General features: G+C 39.9%; 2 protein-coding genes across 2 annotated transcripts in view; one reads left to right on the forward strand and one right to left on the reverse strand.

Moving 5' to 3' along the window:
* LOC119722764 (polycystin-1-like) lies at positions 1–18198 on the forward strand. Its single transcript, XM_038193071.1, has 24 exons — positions 1–4131; positions 4540–4715; positions 5072–5242; positions 5432–5727; positions 6068–6205; positions 6806–6844; positions 6987–7112; positions 7292–7382; positions 7793–8022; positions 8528–8770; positions 9143–9370; positions 9794–10058; positions 10195–10343; positions 10458–10688; positions 11451–11621; positions 11744–11904; positions 12060–12846; positions 13041–13185; positions 13706–13941; positions 14325–14529; positions 14655–15145; positions 15300–15501; positions 15647–16204; positions 16499–18198. The coding sequence occupies exons 1-24, from the start codon at positions 101–103 to the stop codon at positions 16729–16731; spliced, it is 9603 nt and encodes a 3200-aa protein (XP_038048999.1). The 5' UTR covers positions 1–100; the 3' UTR covers positions 16732–18198.
* The window catches only part of LOC119722772 (enoyl-CoA hydratase, mitochondrial-like), a 6680-nt gene continuing 4537 nt past the window's right edge, over positions 17513–19655 (reverse strand). Inside the window, exons 6-7 of the mRNA XM_038193084.1 lie at positions 19076–19263; positions 17513–18468 (exon numbers count right to left, since the gene is read on the reverse strand). Of these exons, the coding sequence (XP_038049012.1) occupies positions 18403–18468; positions 19076–19263 (254 nt within the window). The 3' untranslated portion in view covers positions 17513–18402. The remainder of the gene's footprint in view (positions 18469–19075; positions 19264–19655) is intronic.

Below are 19655 nucleotides of genomic sequence, written 5' to 3' on the forward strand. Positions count from 1 at the left end.
ACCATATGAAGGGATCCAACTAACAGCAAATGTGACCAGGGGTACACTTGTCTATTTTCACTTTGACTTTGATGGAAACTCAACGGTCCTTAATTGTTTCATGGCCCCATGTGTAGTCTCTCACACACAAGGCTTTCCAGAGGCAGGGGTTTACAACATTTCAGTCGAGGTCTCCAATGACTTTACCGTCTTTACAAGTGAGATCTACTCAGTGGGTGTTTTCAACCCTGTCCCAGCATTGAGTGTAGATGTAACCAACTCTAGCTCCATAAGTGACCCTGTTGAGCTACGTATCTACCCTCAATCAAATACGTCCCTGTGGCCGACAGAAGCAAAGGTGGTTTTCTCCGTCGCTGGTTTTCAAAATCAAATTGAGCAACATTTTGTGCCGTCATCCCCCGTAGATGCTGTTGGCATGTTCTTCCTCACTCTACCAGTGTACGGTATTTTTGATGTAGCTGTCAATGTCTCCAATGCAGTGAATTTCATGATGGTACATGTCCCGATTCAGATAGGGCAGGAAATCCAAGGATTCTATGCTCGACTCCTGTCTTCAATGCATGCAACAGGTGAGAATGTGGATTTGGAGTTTGGCTTCACAGCCGGAAGCGACATTGTTTTTGAAGTGGATTTTGGAGATGGCAGCCACGAGACTCATCAACTCATCAACTCATCAACCATTTATCATAAATATAACAGTTCTGGCGAATACATCATTACTGTTAGAGCTCACAATGACTTTGGGGATCAAGTCAGGCAGTTGTCTGTGAGAATCATCAATCCAATTAATGGATTGAGGATGGACACCAGTGGCAATGACATGGTAACTGGGGAACCAGTTCAGTTTGTATTCTACCTAGAGAAGGGAGCAGTGATACCGCAAACAGTTCACTGTTCTGTAGATTACGGTGATGGTAGCGATATTGATTCTTGGGATAGTGTTCTATCAGACGGTAACATCACCATTGAGCATACATACAGTACTTCTGGGTCTCATCAAGTCCAAGCAAACTGTTCAAATGAGGTTAGCCAGGTTGACCTAACAGTCAATGTCACTCTCTACACCCATACTGCTGGATGCATTGTCAATGTCAGTACAGTGGTTGCTGCAACCAATGCAACAGTGCAGTATCTCACTACAGTTGGTGATGGATCTGACATCAATTTGCTCATCCAGTTTGGTGACGGGACAAACATGTCCACTCACATTGACACAGTGGGATTCATGGTATTTGAGCATGTCTACCATCATGCAGGCTCTTACACAGCTCACCTGAAAGCTTCTAATCCTATCAGTGACTGCGAAGCATCTGGCGGTCCCGTAACCATCCAGGTTCCAATCCGTACAGACAGCTACAATCTCACGATCATCCCAAGCACAATAGATGTAGCAAACCAAACGACAGTGTTTGCTATTACTTTGATGGATGAAATGCCATTACCAACAAACGTTACAGCATCTTGGACTTTTGGGGATGGAAATTCATCCTCACAAATACTCCTTTTGGGTAGAAAATTGAACGTTTCACACATATTTGAAGAAACTGGGGAGTATGAGGTTTCAGTGCATCTTTCCAATATGGTCAGTGAATTGGACTTGAATGACACAGTGGTGGTTCTTGAGCGGATTGACGATGTCGACTACAACATCAGTACTGCAGCTGCAGTTGGTGACAATCTGACTCTCTCCATTCTAGCTTCATCAGGGACTTCTCTGTCATACAATATTGACTTTGGAGATGGAACTGTGGTCACATCGTTTCAAGACAAGCCGGAAATTCTAAAATTTGCGCACTCCTATAAACAAGTTGGAAAGTACGTCCTGACAATAAGAGTGGAGAATGGACTAGGTGGGATTGTGCTTAACCATACAAAGATCCGCGTGGTCTATCCTGTCCAGGGCCTGAACTTTGAAACCACTAGTGAGGTGATCTACAGTCCTGGAAACATCACGTTCAGTTTGACCATCGATCAGGAGGTACCGCCACCCACTGTCATGGAATGTGTTTGGCGGAAAAAACCCACTACACTAGGCCTTGGCCCTGATGTACTGTGGAGAAAGAAGAATGTAAGCCTTGATTCTGGTGAGAGTCTGAATGTGACTCATTATTTCCCTGGTGGTCAGTTTGTCGTCAGCTTGCAGTGCAAGAATATTCTGGGCGGTCTTACCCTGGAGAAATTGATTACCGTTTTTGAGGATGTTACACATTTGAAGATCTTCCCGGAAAATTTGGTTGCTGAGGTTGGATCTCAAGTGTTGATTACCATCACTGCCTCTCAGGGCTCACTGCTGAATTATGCTGTACAATACGGTGACGGTACGACAGAAACAAGATATGTTGTAATGTCAACAAGCACAAAGATTCAAGAATTTCAGCATGCATACACTCAACCTGGACTGTTCACTCCTTCTGTAACTGCTGAGAATATCTTAGGACAGTCTCATGTCACTTCCAATGCCAGTATTGAGGTACTGCACAGCACTCGTGGATTTCACTTATTGTCCAATAGCCCAAGGACATTTCCTGATCTTATGGTGATATTTCAACTGGTCACGATGCAAGGTACCACCCCTCCAACTACAGTCAACCTTGCGTGGAACTTTGGAGACGGAAGTGTTCACTATGAGACAGTACAGTTCAATATGACCCAAGGCATCAATCATACTCACTCTTACAACAATTCAGGAACTTACCACGCTGAGGTAACTGTCACCAACAATCTTGACTCTCACATGTTTGAGACAAGTGTCATTATCAATAAAGAAGCTGCACCTATACAAGTCAGATTTGAATACCAAAACACAGATGGCATTTGGACAGCTGGTTTAGGACATGACTTTAATTGGTTTGCTAGTGATTCAGTAATCAGAATGAGTGCTAACGTAACTTCTAAGGATGCGACTATCATCTGGGATTTTGGTAACGGGGAAACAGCTCCACTTGACATTGTATTCCGTCGATATGAAACCCCCGGTGTGTACAACATCACACTAAAAGTTGAAGGCCACACAGATGAGCCTGTAGAATTGCACTTCATTTTCTACATTGTCCAGCCATTTGAACTGACGTCAATTCAGGCCATGGATGAATCAGGACTGTCAGTTTTGAAGTCAGGCCAACAGGTGGATTTCATATTGAATGGGAATGGTTTAGAAGGTCCAATGTGCATATCATGGGATGTTGGGGATAAGACTCAACAAATTGTCTATGGGCCAGAGTCTTGTGGAATGACACTGCACAATGACATCATCTTTGTCCAATCAAATCAAGACGATGGTCTACAGGTCTCACACACCTACACATCTCCGGGTTATTATACTGTCCATGTGTCTGTATCTAACTTCTTCACTACTGCATCCATGTCAAGTGAAATCACCGTCATGGGATGCTGGAATCCACCTGATGTGTCCATCAAGGGTCCGGGGGAGACGATAGATGCACCGCAGTCTCACAGGACATCAGAAACTATCCTCATCGACTCAGTCACCACATTTGATTGTATTGGTGTTGGCTTAACAACCTTCACCTGGGAAGTCTATAAACTCATCCTTGATGACGTTCAGAACACAACGCAGAGAGTGATGTACGATGTGCCGTCTGTGAATGGCCCACAGTTGCAGCTAATGCCAGGTTCGCTTGACGTTGGCCTGTACGAAATCACTCTAACTGTCACAGTAGAAGGTTTGGACAATGCAACTGGTATGGACAAAGTCTACATCAGGATCAATCACTCTCCACTTGTCTTGGTTCTGGAAGGTGGAAGCAGTAGATCAGTGGGTAATGTCCAACCATTGGTCCTTGATGCGATGACATCATCATACGACCCTGACAACGTAGCAGGAAACTCCTCTGATTGGTCCTTTGAGTGGACATGCAAAAAACTTTCTGAACGTAGCGAGAATAATTCCATGACCACAAATGTACCCTTTGCTAGCACTGATTACCTGTGTGAGAACAGCTCCTGGGAAAGACTCAACTTCACATCTGGTGTACTTCATCTGAATCCGTTGCAACTCAGGGTGGGTGCTCTGTATGCATTCAAGGTTGACACAGCCATTGGATCCAGACTTGCATCCTACCAGCAAACCATCCAGGTCATGCAAGGGGAACCCCCGGTTGTATCTATAAGGCAAGTACACATTTCATTCAGTTTTAATTACAAGTCTTCAATCCAAAAAATAAATAAAAAATATCTAGTCTCTATTGTATTTGGGCATTTTTGGTGTAAGTTGATTGAATTCCAAATTCTACGAGGTCCTGTTTTATTCAACTCTCAAATGCACTATATTTGTATACTTTGTCCATGGGCTACAAATTGTGGCATGTGTCCTGCCGAGGAGAGCTAAGGATGCACATAACACTTTCACGCATTGGTTCACAAGGCATGTGTAATGCACAGACTTTCAAGTGTGATGCGTACAGCCTCAGCTTCATGTGAAATGTAAACACTAAACCATGGCCATGTGACAGCTCATCGTCTTTTTTTCACCAAAGTAACATTCTTTTGGTAATTTGATGTCTTTCTTGCACAATACAGGTGCGTCTCCAACTGTCGCGATAAAACCAACCCGACATCTTCCTTCACACTGCAAGGGAGTTGTGACAATTGTGACATTCACAGCGAGTCAATGTTTACATGGTCACTCTACATCAAGCAGAAAGGAACTCAGGTGTATCAGGAAGTCAGTAACCTTGGCGATAAGACATCAACTGGTACGTCTCCATCTTATATATTGCAGTTGCATATCAACCATTAGATTTTCAAATGCAACTCATAAAATAATTTTCATAACTATTGAGAATTTAAACTATTTGATCAATTGATCAATTTCAATTTGTAGTATTTTGTACACAAAATTTGATTTAAAATTAATGGTTATTTTTTCACTCTCAGATTAACCTGATTATCTTATGTTATAGTCTGACGATTTCCATGTTTACTTTGTAGTACACTTTGCTCACTAATTCAAACATCATAAATCATAAAAAGTGAATCTGTGTCATTCAACACATTAACCAAAAAATAATACAAGGACTAAATAAAAATTGTTTTATTTTGAATGTTAAAGGTGTATCAAAGCAAGGTATTGCCTTCAATCCAAACCAACTGGATGCGGGGAATGAATACAATCTTCGTCTTGATGTGAAGGATGCGTTGCTAGGCAACGGTTTCATACAGCACTCTTTCCTTACCAACCTTCCTCCATATAATGGCTCATGCCAAATCACTCCATCAGAAGGTAAGATTCATATTGAACTTTTTATTATATTAACAACCATTTGAAGTCAGCCTTTGAATTCTGAGATGTTTTTCTTTGAGGTGTGTTTGTCCAGGAGCTTTGCAAAAGTCATTCAGTTCTTGTACTGACAACAATAAATAAAATGACAAAAACAACACAAGTTGTCCAATTCTCATCACATCACTACAGGGTATGCCGTCACCACAGAGTTTAGTGTGAACTGCACTGGTTGGCTAGAAGAAGGCTATGCCGTTGATCGTGCCTCTATCTCCCAAGATCTTGCTGCTACGCAAGTCCTCCAGTACCACGTCTTGAGCAGACCCATGGGACAGACAAGTTTCTCACTCAAGACATCGACCACGGACAGCTCCATCTCGGGTATTCTCTTTGGGGTTGGTACTGAGGAATTCAGCTTCCAAAACGTGGTGCGAGTTGAAGTAGTGGACGTGTACGGAGCAGCTGCCTACGTTGAGATGACGATCACGGTACGAAGATTGTTTTCATTGCGAAAGATGAAAAGGTTGGGCATGCCGGTGCCAAAAACTAATATGCATGTGGGATTGCCATCATCATGAAGCGCGGTAACATAGCCAGGGTTAGGATCTTATTCCCACAGGAGGTACTCCTTAAATGTTCCAATTGGGGGAATGTACATGTATTGTTTCATATGACTGACTGAATAATGCAAAATAACCATTATACACTGAATATAGTTAATTTGTAATGCTGGCCAGATACATGATCTATCAATATTTTGAAGGATCTAAAATTAGTATGGTGTCAGTGTGTATTGTATTTTCTCATATCCTACCTTATTTGTAACAGGTCAGGAAACCAGACTTGTCAGCTGATGACATCACATCTCTAGTCAGTTCCAATGGTAGTAAGCTGTCTCTTCTGATATCATCTGGTAACGTAGAGGGCGCTACTCAACTGATATCGGCTGTCCTGACAATTCTACAGGTCAAGTATCAATCAAATAATACAAGCAAAAGTTGTAAACAGTCACTGAAAGTCAAAAGATCAGGGCCCAATTTCATAACAATCACCATTTTGTGCTAGCAGTGGTAACTGAAGTCTGCGCTAACCCTGTAAGCACAGAATCATTAGTTACGGGATGTACACACACTAAAGCAAAATTTCCTTGATAACCCATGAAATATGCTTACCGTAAACAGGGGATTTTCTGTTACAGTAAGCAAGGATTTTGCTACCGATAAGCAGAGCCATGAAACTGGGCACTGGTCACAAGTTCAGTCACAAGCTACTCCAGTTTTGATAAGCTTTATCGTTCAACATTCAATTACTTAGATCAACACCTGTTACATGTGAACTCATGTGCACTTGTGATCAGAATGTGATTTAAACAAACTACTCAAACTGCTTGTCAGCAAAGCGAGTAAAATTCTTCTGATCATTTTACCAAAGTCACATTTGCATGGGGTGATTTTGTCTGTTCTGGATAAATGTATTTCCTTTAAAAATTCATAGCTGTGTCATACAACTCTTATCTTAGTTAGATATTTTTGTATCACATGATTTTTCTTCCTGTTTTTTTTTCAGGATGACAACACCACAATGACACCTGAAGACGTAACAGAGGTAGGAGGAGGAAATGTGATTGCACTCATCTTATCTTAATTGACGCCTTTCCTTTTTCATTTGAAACCAAGAAAGTCAAATATGAAATGGCGTTGGGTTTCACTGAGGCACTTCAGTTTTCTATATACTTCTATTCTTCCAGATACGCTCCAATCTGGTGCTTGAGTTAGGGAAGATTTCCTTGTGGGCTAAGACAGCCGAGGCTTTGCTTCAAGCATCTTCTGTCATGTCTCAGAGTCTTACTGGAGGTGTCAATGATAATGCTTTGGTGAGTAAAGTTTTGTCAAAAATGCATACAGGAATTAGTAGAGACACAGCATTGTTGTTCTTGTATTTTTCAATTCCACCGAAATACTGCATGCTTCAGTGTTTTTATGGACTGACACACAAACATAAATATTCTAGGATCTGTTGAGGGGAAGAAATTTGTGTTTTTTTTCTGATCAGATTGACGCTGCAGCTACAATGGTCAGGATGGCAATGAGTTTGGAAAGCGTAGACACAGATAACCCGGAAATTGTCATAGAAACAGCCGAAGGTACGTACTTATCAGAATCAGGCTTTATTGTTTTAGTTTTTCACATGTGTTCCACGTTATTGCATACTCTCACCGTCAAGGAGCAATTTCAACTGCTCGATCAGTTTTATTTTAACAATTTCAGCTGACACACCTGTTGGGGCATTTAGGGAAGTCATGAGTTGCTTAACAATGATGAAGATGTTTAGTTTTATAGGACTATCTCTTCATTTAAGTTGAATACAAACAAAACCATTATGTACATTAATTATCAAGGGAGTTCCTTTATCATGGGAATTTTCCATTTCCAAAAATTACAGAAATACTGTGATATAATTGAGTCACAGTTTGATGGGAAAGGTTTAGATTTCAAGAAAAACTCACATGCAGTTGTGAAAACTCAAAAATATGTTTACCTGTTGCTTGACTAGGACTCACTGGAGGACTAGGAAGTCTCATTGCCCAATCAGATGGAATCGTTCAAAATGCTATGGGAACCAGTGAAGCTTCCATGTACACCACTACGCCTTCATCACTAGGGACCAGGGAACCAGTCATCTTTGATGTCTATGGCGATGACCTTTCACCTGAGGAGATTGCTGAACAAGCTGCAAGTGAAAAGGAGGAAAGCGAGAGAAATGAGGAGAATGCACGCACAGTGGTGGGTAGGGTGAGGGTGAGGGTAGGGGATCAGGTAGGAGGTGGGGCACAGTGGTGGGTAGGGGTGCTTCTGCTTAATACTATGCAATCACCTCTATCTGGCGGTTATCATACATATTATGTGGGTAGGGGATTGGGGTAGGAGCAGGGTAGGAAGAGAGGTGGGGGTAAGGGTGGAGATATTAGAAGAGGTAAAGCAGACGTTGGGGGTAGTTGGGAGAAGATGAAAGCAAATGTAGATGATGGTGGTGGTGATGTTGAGATGATGGTGCATGAGGATGATGGTGACTGTGATGATGAGATAACTATAACGATGCACTGAGGATGATAGTGATGATTATGGTGGTGATATTTGAGGTGGTGATGGTGGTGATATTTCATAACATTGACAAGAACTAATGTTGACATTGATGAAATAATAGTGATAAGGATGCCAGTCATGCCAAGGACTGCAGGATTCCAATGACAAGCTTACTGATTTCACATTGTCTTCTGAAATCAAACAGGCCTTGACTATCAGCATGCTAGCACAGGAAACACTTGACCTGGTGTCTGGCGTGGTCATAGGTCAACGTGTGACAGGTCAACCTCCAGTCACGCTAGTCACAGATGAACTCACTCTAGAAGTCTACAAAGATGAACCCAACTCCGTGGCTGACAGAGTCATCACTGCAGACGCTGGATCCTTCCATCTACCTAATGCCAGCTCACTGTTTGGAACAAGTGGAGCAAAACACGTCGAACAAATAGTGAGTTTGAGTAACTATTTCTCAGAACTTGACTCAGGTGAAGGGTGATTTACGATCACACCATCCCAAAACAAACATCTATGAAACGTCGTTTATTGTCTCCTGCTACAGTGGATTTGAATCAATCAAGCAACCCTAGCAAACTGAGTAAACAAGTTGTTAAGACAACTGCATTAGAAAGCAACAGGTTGTGGGTTCGAGTCCCACATGAGTCAGCTTGTGGAGTTTTTAACAAAAGTTCCTGAAGGCAAACCGTTTTATAGGTTCACTTGCACCGATGCAAAATTCTGTCAGTTGTCAAAGAATGTTTTAACATTTGATAGTAGATGACTGTAAGAGTAATTGTTGGATTTTTTCCTTCACTTTTTACAGATCTATTCCTTCAACGCAAACCCCTACAGCTTTTCCAAGAGCTCAGACAGTATAGGTTCCAAGGGGGTACTCACCCTAGAGTTTAAGACGGGACAAGGGGAGCCACTCTCGGTGCAGAACCTGACAGATATGATCAGTATCACCTTAGACGTTGATGACAGCAAAGTAACGAGTGCTGAGACAGTCCAGATGAGGTTTACGAATGTATCCACAATGCAGTATCACAAGGTGACAAATATCCTCCGACTTGATCCTAAATTAAAAAAAGAAAACAAAACAAATATTGTAAAGCACTGGCCTAGCCACGGCACAATTTGAGTCAGTTACCTTAATTTATAAACTAAATGTAATACTATTTGTCCATTTTTTGAAAGTTCCAAAATTTAACAAATGTGAATATTTAAGTCTATTTGTAAGTCCTTTCAACACAGCAAGGCCAATTTGGTTAAAAGTATTATTACAAGGAGGCTGAATGGGAATCAAAATGGAACAAAACTTTGAACCGATCAAGTTTCTGAACAAAACAGCTGTTACGTTTACGACTGTTCAACCCATATTTTTGATGACCAATCCTGCACCTGTTGTTCTGGTTATAGTTATCTAATATATATGACAAAAATTAATAGATACTGAGTTATAAATCGTTGACAGGTGGAAATACAAGAGAAAGATATCCAACTGAGAGTCATCTTCAAGGAAATATCTGACAACAGGACCAACTTTCATGTCTATCTGAGGAAGGGAGGTCATCCTGACACCTTAACATACGATGCGCTCACAGAAATACCCAGATGTCTTGGCAACGATGAAACATGGAGTGATGAGAGACTGGAAACAGAGGCTAGACACACTGCAGTATTTGCTGAAGAGTTACTGACTGGTGTGGGAGACTACTACTTGGGCATTAGCCTAGCAGGTCATTCTTATGTTTTTAATTTCTGAATTTCAAAAATGAATTTCTTTCTTTCAGTTTTCCTAAGCTATTCTGCAAAATATAAGACAGACATTAAATTTTTCAAATGTCATTTTTTTCCTTTTAATTTAATTTGTAGATTCATCCCAAGAATCATCTGATAAAGTGGACGACATGATGAATAAGACAGATGAATTATATGATGTGAACGTAACCATGGTGATATATGCAGCTGGTTGCCGATACTGGGATAGCAACATCACAGCATGGAGTAGTCACGGTTGCCAGGTATGCCCAGTCAGCACTGCATATGGTCTCATCAATGACAAAAAATCATAACGACAGGACAAACCTATTTTAATCCACAGCTTCACCTTATTACCAAACTCTGTTTGTTGTCAGGTTGGGCAACACACCACGACTCATTCCATCCACTGTCTGTGTAACCATCTCTCCTCCTTTGCGTCATCATTCTTCGTTCCCCCAAACACCATCGACTTCTCCACCGTCTTCAGCAAGTTTCTGAATCTTGGAGACAATGCGGCTGTGTTTGCCACGGTGCTTGGATTCTTGGGCTTGTATCTGCTCCTTCTAGTCTGGCTTAGAAGGAAAGATAAACAGGACATCATCAAGGTAACTCTCAGTGTTAAGAAAATCAAAAATTTAGATCTTTCAGGACCTCTGTAGTCTGTTTGCAGCCGATTTCAAGAAACTTCATGCAAGGGTAAGTCCACTCTCGCAACAATTTATTACGCAATTTGCGCAACATTTCATGCTGCGCAACATTTTAGTTATGACAATTTCTCAAAAGTTTTATAGTGCGCAAGTCAGCGAGTTACACAACAAATTATGGCGTTACTTGCGCAATCATTTTAGGTGGCATAAGTTGTGGCGTAGCTACTGAAAATGACCTATTTGACCAGCAAATCATGATCAGGTTTGATACAAGACACTCACAGCTTTGAGTTTGAAGTAAAAGAATCACTATTTTACTTGTAACAAAGTTTTAAGAGTGGTCGCAGGATTACAAAGAAAGTTGGATAAAACTATTTTCAAAATAGCGGGTGTGGGTGATTCAATGACTGTTTTATGAACGAACAAATTCATACACAAACAGCCTTCATAAATGCTGTTATTATCCTCGTCCAAGCTGATATAATTGTTTAAAACCTTGTGCAGCTATGCTAAGTTTTGTGAAATCGATTTCAAGTTTATTGCTGGGCAATAAATTTGTTGTGTTAGTCCTACCAATGGTGTAAGTTTAAACGCACTGTTTTGTGAAATAGGCTGCTGGCACCTTAAAGTATTAAGACGGATTAACTTTAACCGTTGTTCAGTAACAGTAGAGAGCACTTACATATGTTTATTTTATCCATTAATGTTTTTGTTTTTCAGTGGGGAGTGAGTCCCTTAGCAGATAACCATCCCAGCGATATGTACTTCTATCAAATCACAGTGCAGACTGGCATGGGGCCAGGCTGTGGCACAAGGTCAAAGGTCAGTATCATCCTGACTGGAGAGAGTGGGGATAGTGGTGTGCGCTTACTGGACGATGACAAACGAAAGGTAAGTAAAATATTTCATGTCACTGTTGTTTAGATTCTATGACATCTTGTGAACATTAATGTTCTGGCAAGCAGAGTTGCTCATGAGTGTTACATGAAGGTTTACCCATACAATTCTTACAGGTGTTTGAGAGTGGTAGCATCTGTCACTTCTTGATGGGCGTGGCTAGTCCTCTGGGCCCCCTCTCCTACATCAAACTATGGCATGACAACACTGGCCCTGGTCAACTCGCTAGCTGGTATCTGTCACAAGTCTCCATCCTTGATCTGCAAAATGGAAAACAGTAAGTAAACAAGAGAAAAAGAGTATAGGACACAAGGAGAACTAAAAGCTAAATCCCACTGATGCAAAATTGTGCAGTGTAACAATAAAATACAATAGTTTGTTGTTTCAGCAAAGCAATGGACAAATGTGATCATTTTGTGTTTGTTCCTTTAGATACTTCTTTGTCTGTGACCGGTGGCTTGCTGTAGAGAAGGACGACGGAGCAATAGAACGTGTTCTTCCCGTCGCAACTCGCTCTGATCTGACTCAGTTCAGTAAGCTTTTCATCTCAAGTAGCCGGCGCAACCTCTTTGATGATCACATCTGGTTCTCCCTATTCAGTCGACCAACACGGAGCCCATTCACCAGAGTCCAACGTCTGTCTTGCTGTCTGTGTCTGCTCTACCTGAGTATGATCACTAGCGCTATGTTCTACCGCACTGAAGAGACTGTTGAGAATCCCACTGCTTTACGTCTTGGGCCGTTCATCTTCACACTTCAACAAGTCTACATTGGATTCATCAGTGCCTTGATTGTAGTACCAGTTAACATCCTCATTGTCCAGATCTTCAGAAAATCCAAACCCAGCAAATCCCAGCTGACAAGTCAACTCCCTAAACATCTGCAAGAGAAGCTAGACAATCTGAAAGACAGTTCACCATCAGAGGACTCAACGCCACAGAACTCAGTCGTAGACATCAAATCAGACAAAGTGGAACTGGTCCCAATGAAGACATCAACAAAACACAAAGTAAAGGATCAGAGAACAAAAGGCAGGCCATACTTACTACCCCACTGGTGTGTCTACATGGCATGGCTGATCATGATTCTGTCATCATTTACCGCAGCGTTCTTCACTGTATTATACAGCTTAGAATGGGGACAGGAAAAGTCCTGCGAATGGTTGACGTCAATGCTGATATCACTGTTCAACTCTGTGCTCGTAATACAACCATTCAAGGCAGGTTTTCTCAACGTTTCAATTTCCATGCCAGTATTGCTTCATTTCTGTGCAAGTCTGAACTCAGAGAACACGAATAATCTCCTCCCAAATGATTTGTTACCATGTAATATGAGCAATCATTTGTATTCCATCATATTTATTATAATTATCTTCCCTTTATATCCCTAACTGAAATGACTTCCTTTCTACAGGTTGTTGCCGTGGCAATAGTCCTCTCACTCATCTTCAAGAAACCCACCAAGATGGATGTTGAGATAGATTCTGATTTCTGCCGTTATCAGAATCAACTTCAGAATGATGAGGAGCTCTTACATGATTCACAGTCCACAAAACAAAGTAGGAATTTCCCATACGATCAAAATTCTACTCTTAATCTGTTAATCAAGAACACAAAAAGAAACGGTTTCTTCTACTATCACTAAACAGCCCAGTCCATGGAAACAGCAAGGGTCTGTGATATATGAGCAGATTCGGCAATTAATTATGCTAAACAAGACTGTGTCTTGACCTTGAGATTCTGACCATTCAGCGAGCGCCTACTATCAGGTCTTCCATAACCCATTGTATTACAAGAACATAGCAGCCAAATGGACAGATCAACAGCTTAGTCCACATTTCAGATCAAAATGACATCACAATTTCTATCAGACGTTGACTACTGAAAGGGTTCCATTGGACAATGGGTGATACTCAGACTACTAACAGTCTAGCACTGCTGCAAACTGCAATAGAATCAATTTCATGGGACTGTTAAGCACATGTATTGAATTAAATTTGCTTAATTTTTCTTTTTCTCAACCAATTCAAAATCAACTTCTGACTGGTAAATCTCATATGATGACATCTTTCTTGACAGTGAGCTGTCATAAGTACAAAGTACGACTTCCACCGAGCAAAGAAGCACTTGAGGAGGCACGTAAGAAGCGTCTCAAGGAGATTAAGATGAATCGGATGCTGAAGGAGACAGGGATCTATACCATCTTTGTCATCATTGTCCTCTTCTTGTGTTACACCAATCGAGATGACATGTCATTCTACATGTCTCAGTCACTCAGAGATGTTTTCATTGAGAACAACGGGGCCGAGAACTCAGTGAGTTACATCAGATCTGATTGAGATTCCAGGAACATTCAAGAAAACAATGTTGATGTTTAAATCATTACTTCACCATTTTAGTATTTGTTCGACATCAAAATATCCCAGAAAGAAAGTCCATCTTTTGTTTACCAAATTGGATATTGTGGACACGTGTGGCAACTTTCAGCAAAACAGTTCTCTTCTGCACTGCATATTGATTTCTTAAAATGAAAATGGTTTAAAAATCTTGAAATATCTTATTTAATGTAGACCGAATAACATGACAAAGATGCTGCAATTTTTGGGTTTATTTCCAAATGATTCAGCTTATAATTGCAATTGTGCTAACTAACTACTGACTGTGTTACTTTTATTGCTGTTTCTTCACTGTAATACAGAGTGATAAGCTAACATTCCACAGTTTAGAGAAGAGCACACCCGATCTCTTCTGGACATGGGTGGAGACCGCCCTCATTCCTGGTCTCTATGGTAACGCTTATTATAATGGTGTACCGATGCACTGGAGACATACAAGGTTCATTGGTGACTGGCAAGGGTACCGGGTGGGACCGGTGCGACTCAGGCAACTTAGAGTCAAGAACGGTAAGCAAAAAATATTTTTAAAAACAGACGGAATGTGTCCTTTGTCCTGTGATATTAGATTCAATGATTATAAGATATCAGATTGAGCTCACTGAATATTCTATTTTTAAATGCATCTCTTTTAGAACCATGTGCCATTCCTCCAGACATCAGTGTCTTACATCCAAACTGTCATCTGGACTACTCTTGGAGCAACCAAGATGAGAACAATTTCACCGTTGCCTGGCAACCAACGACTGAACATAACTCAAAGCTTTACTCTGACGAGGAAAATGCCCCCTGGATATATCATGATTTTCTTGAGCTGAACGGAGTTCCACATTTCGGAATCCTCGCTGTGTATTCAGGAAGTGGTTATGTGGCTGAATTTGGCACCACATCTGCCAAGGCATTAGAAACTGCTCAATTCCTCAAAGATACCAGCTGGTACGATGAACTAACTCGTGCAATCTTTGTAGAGTTCTCAGTGTACAACGCAAACATCAATTTATTCAGTGTCGCAACTCTACTGGCTGAAACATCGACAACAGGGGGCGCTTTGGTGACATCATACATCCACACCCTGAGACTGTATCATTACGAGGGAACTGTTGCAATATTCACCATCATCTTCCAGGTATGAAAGCCGTTATTGAAATTCATTACCCACGTTTGAAGTCATTTATTCAGCCAAACAATGACACACATCAAAACACACTTTTGGGTAGAAGCAGGTTATTACAATATGTCAATTAGTTTATCAATTAATGACACATTCTTTACTCTTCCAGGTTATGTTTGTGGCTTACCTTCTTTTCTTCATCATCAAGTTGCTTGTATCTCTCAAGAAAGATGGTTTGAAGGAGCTGAAGAATTTCTGGACAGCTATTGAGCTGGTCCTGATATTGGTAGCCATCAGCGCCATTGTCATGTTTGCCTTGCGACAAGTCTTCATTGAGCTGGCACTACAAGAAGTCAAGAATAAAAACCAAGGTTTGTGGAGTTTTCCTGAAATCAAACTTTAAGCAGATTTTACAATGATTCCACAAGTTGTACTTTGAGTTGAAACATTTTCAAAAAATTTGAATCCTTATGCTTTGACCCAAGTTTGATTTGATTTGATTGCAATATCCAACAGGTGAATTTGTCAACTTTAGTCACATCGCCAAATGGGATGAAGTCTTTGGATACCTACTGGCTTGTATTGCGTTCCTGTCTCTCATCCGCTACATGCGTCTACTCCGTCTCAATGCTCGCATGTCTCTCCTTGGGATGACTCTTAGCCACGCATCCAAGGACATCTTCTACTTTGTCATCATGTGGAATCTTGTCTTCTTCGCTTTTGGTCAGTTGTCCTACATCCTCTTCCACAGCATGGTTGAAACATTCTCCTCGTTTGTCTCCACTCTCGAGACGCTCTTCTCCATGCTGCTTGGCAAGTTTGACTTTCACGCCTTGGTGGAAGCAAATCGGATGCTAGGCGGGGCTGTCTTCGTTATCTATATTGTGACTGTGTATATGATCCTAACCAACATGTTTATTACAATTGTGGTGGAGGCTTTCAACCATATGAGACACAAGAGAGAGTTAGATGATGCAGTGGACCCCGAGATGATTGAATACATCGTAGAAAGGTTCAAGGCATTCTTCTTACGTCCCTTACATAGAGGAACTACTGATGTACCACCAATCAAAGGTTAGTTCTACTCCTGTCAATGACTAACTTATATATCTGTACACAAACACCACACTTTAGAAATGTTTGCAATTAAACTGTACTTTGTTTTCCTCATATTCAAGTAACTTAAAACTTATTAGATAAATTATAATCAAGTTACTTAATTGAACTTTAATTGATACTTTTGCTTAAAATAACTTCTAAGGTACTTTAGGAACCTTACAAGCAGATATAGTTTTAATTTTTGAATTTCACTCACCTTCCTTTCACAAATAATTATTTTGGGGAACTTTTCTCGTTTTGTTTAATCAGCCAATGTGACCTACGAAGACACAACAAACTTGCTTGAGAAGCGAGTTGACAAGATCGTCAAGTTTGTAGAGACCAACTACGGGAAACTTGAAATATCCACCAATCAGAATGAGGCTACAACGTCACCAGCGAGAAGTCTGAGTCGCATCTCACTACACTCTGCGACAAGGTCATCTGATGGCGGCAGCAAATCAGCCAAGAAACCACGCAATCGGGTCATTTTACTGGCATGAACATTTGTGATAAAACTAACCTATTTTGACTGAAATTAAATTGACTGATTTCTTTTAACTTTAATGAATGACTATTGTGGAATTACTACAAGCAGTTTTTTCTTTGTCATAGTTTAACAGCTTGTACAAAGTGTTTTCTTTTTACATTATGTATCATCTATTGTAAATATCTAAAGCAATATGCTTAATAAACATATCACCGAATGTGACATCATTATATGGCCAGGTTAGTTTTAAAGTATTTGAGGTGTTTATTATAATCCAGATTTATCAACTCTAAACCTAGCCTAAAGTAGAAAGGGCTAAGGAAATGTTTTAAATAGATTGAAAGGTAATAAAGGTTCAATTGTAATAATTGGAAAGTGGACATTTGCAGTTAAGATAAACTCTATTTTTTTTATTTTCAAAACATTATTGATTGTATTTTGAAAAGAATTTAGCGGTTAGATCTAATTTATTCATTCCAAATAAAAACTCTGTCACATGATTTTCAAAATCACTAATAATGTGCATATTGTTGGAAAGGAATATCTCAACAAGTTTTGTAAATGAATGTAGTTATTATGTGTTTCCAACATACTAAATACATGTATTTTATGTGTTGTGTAAATTAGCTTCTCCCATTGACAAAGTATTTTTCAGTAAGAACAGAATTGTTTTACTTCATATTTAAATGAATTGTTTTCCCGTGAAATCACTGTGAAGTCAATAGGTGTCATACAATCTTTGTACTTGCACAAACATGATGTCAATTAATGGTCTGGGCTAGAGTACTGAATCCCTTTGAATCAAGTAAATCCTGGTGTTTATTTGTGCAGATTTAGGGCATTTTGTTGGTTACCTTAACCAGCACACTTTAGACAAAACAATTTGAAGGACATATTTTAAGACGGAATGATGAACCACTTTGTAAATATAGTGCCTGTGTCTAGCAGTTTATGTACAGGTTGTTGAACATCTAATGTAGCACATTTTGTAAAGCTTGCAAAGTATTTATAAATTATACATGGCAATGAACAGAATATAAGATCCATGCCAAATATGACGAAAAAATGAAAAGTAGACTCTGGTGAGACCAGTTGATTGCAGAATCATGAAAAATAGTCAGTGTTGAGTTTAAGCAAAATGATTAATATAGCACTGTTCTTTCTAGTAGCTTTTATTGTATTTAAGAATACAATAATTGTGAAATAAGTAAATCAGTTCAGTTAATGTAATCTTACTGTATAAAGAACCTGTAGTTAGTGTCAGTTACATGAATAAATCATTTCTCAAAGCATAATTTGTATCAATTGAGAAGTGTTAAATTCATATGAAATCACTAGAAACAAAAAGATGTTTACTTTACATGGAAAAGACAGATGTGATTTAAAATTAATTCTTCATGCAGAAAAAAAATCCAGATTTTGATTGAATACAACTTTGGCACAATAGAAAACACAAAATCCTCAAAGAATTGAAAAAAAACCAAAGATGTAGCTTTTACTATTCAAAATAACTTTTGTACGTTATTCCAAATGGGCTTTGCCACACACTGTCTCTGCCGTAAAATTTACAAAATTGTAAGATATAAGATCATTATCAAAATCATTACAATTTCAACAGTTTCCAACAAATTTCAAGATAGTGATTATTTATAAAATACCCTGCATACCAGTAGCTACGCATCACTTAGCTGTCTGTGAAGTTTGCTTTCCTCTTCTCGACAAATGCTGACATGCCCTCCTTGCGATCATCCTGAAATGTAACACACAACAGAAGATTTCATCGTTTAAGAATGAACTCTAATTGATCTTAAGCTCACCCCTCACCTTTCTGATTTAACCGGTTTACCGGTTCATCTGGCAATCATACAGGGGTGCGTGCTGAAAATTCGGACCCATCTGACTGTACACCAAGCGACTGGATGAAATCAAACATGTTTCATACTAGCTTGTTTCGCATCCGATTTCACCACATCCGATGTCACTAGAAAAATGTGTGGACAGCACTCCGATTTCAAATGACACAGGATTTATGTTAAGCAATCAGATTCAAGAAGGAAGTCACATGATTCAAAACTGACGGCTGTCATTTTGTCATCATGTGACTGATCATCATGTGACAGATTATAAAACAGAATGGGGCATTCATGCGGGTTAACGGGTTAACATTCACCGTTGCGGTCTCCCCAACGATGAAAAAGCCATACCGGTGATCTAGCTTTAGGCACACCAACTATTTTTCCAAATTTGCAGCACAAAATATTTGACATTACAAATTTGTTTCTATGTGTTCAAGTTTGAGCCAAGCTTCCATTAAACTAAATAAACAATTTATAAGGTAAGAAACACCACAAACTTACAGTTGCAAAAGTGGAGTAGAAGATTTTCTTCTCGTTTTTGAGGCCTTCATGCAGGGAGAGTTCATATGCAGAGTTGACTGCTTCCTTCCCCATGGCAACCGTCAGTTTGGAGTTTCTGCCAATTTTCTCGGCCAACTCGATGGCCTTGTCAAGAACCTCCTCGGCAGGATACACCTTGCTCACAAGTCCTGCAAATAACATGCAAATGAGATATAAATTATATGTAAATGAGATGCAAGCAATACGCCACAGAAGTGTGACGCCATGCGGGGTCATCTCCAATAGTCCAAACAATGTCTCATCCGCCATTTTACCGTACAAATTGCACAGGTGATTTAGATGAACATTTTCTAGTTGACATTTCACAGAAATTAAGAATTTATAAGGCTGGAATATGGGACTGTATTTTGAAGCTGACTGGAGTCATCAATGTAATCTGAACATAAAGAATGCTGTTTTATTTTTCAACAGATGCAAAACTGTTGAATTGGGCACCGTGCCTATTGCTATTAAAGTTACGCATATGTGATGCGATCAAGCTAAATGAGTTGTTTGTCTACCCTGGTCAATTTTTTTTACA

This window comes from Patiria miniata, unplaced genomic scaffold (assembly GCF_015706575.1).
Source record: "Patiria miniata isolate m_02_andy unplaced genomic scaffold, ASM1570657v1 HiC_scaffold_1, whole genome shotgun sequence".
NCBI lineage: Eukaryota > Metazoa > Echinodermata > Asteroidea > Valvatida > Asterinidae > Patiria > Patiria miniata.

What these genes read in the sequence shown, in the direction of transcription:
- LOC119722764 (XM_038193071.1), top strand. Translation starts at nt 101, where the DNA reads ATGGCCCCATGTGTAGTCTCTCACACACAAGGCTTTCCAGAGGCAGGG. An exon ending in AGGAGAATGCACGCACAGTG is followed by an intron (nt 8,023 to 8,527) that starts GTGGGTAGGGTG and finishes GAAATCAAACAG; the next exon opens with GCCTTGACTATCAGCATGCT. An exon ending in CTTGGGCATTAGCCTAGCAG is followed by an intron (nt 10,059 to 10,194) that starts GTCATTCTTATG and finishes TTTAATTTGTAG; the next exon opens with ATTCATCCCAAGAATCATCT.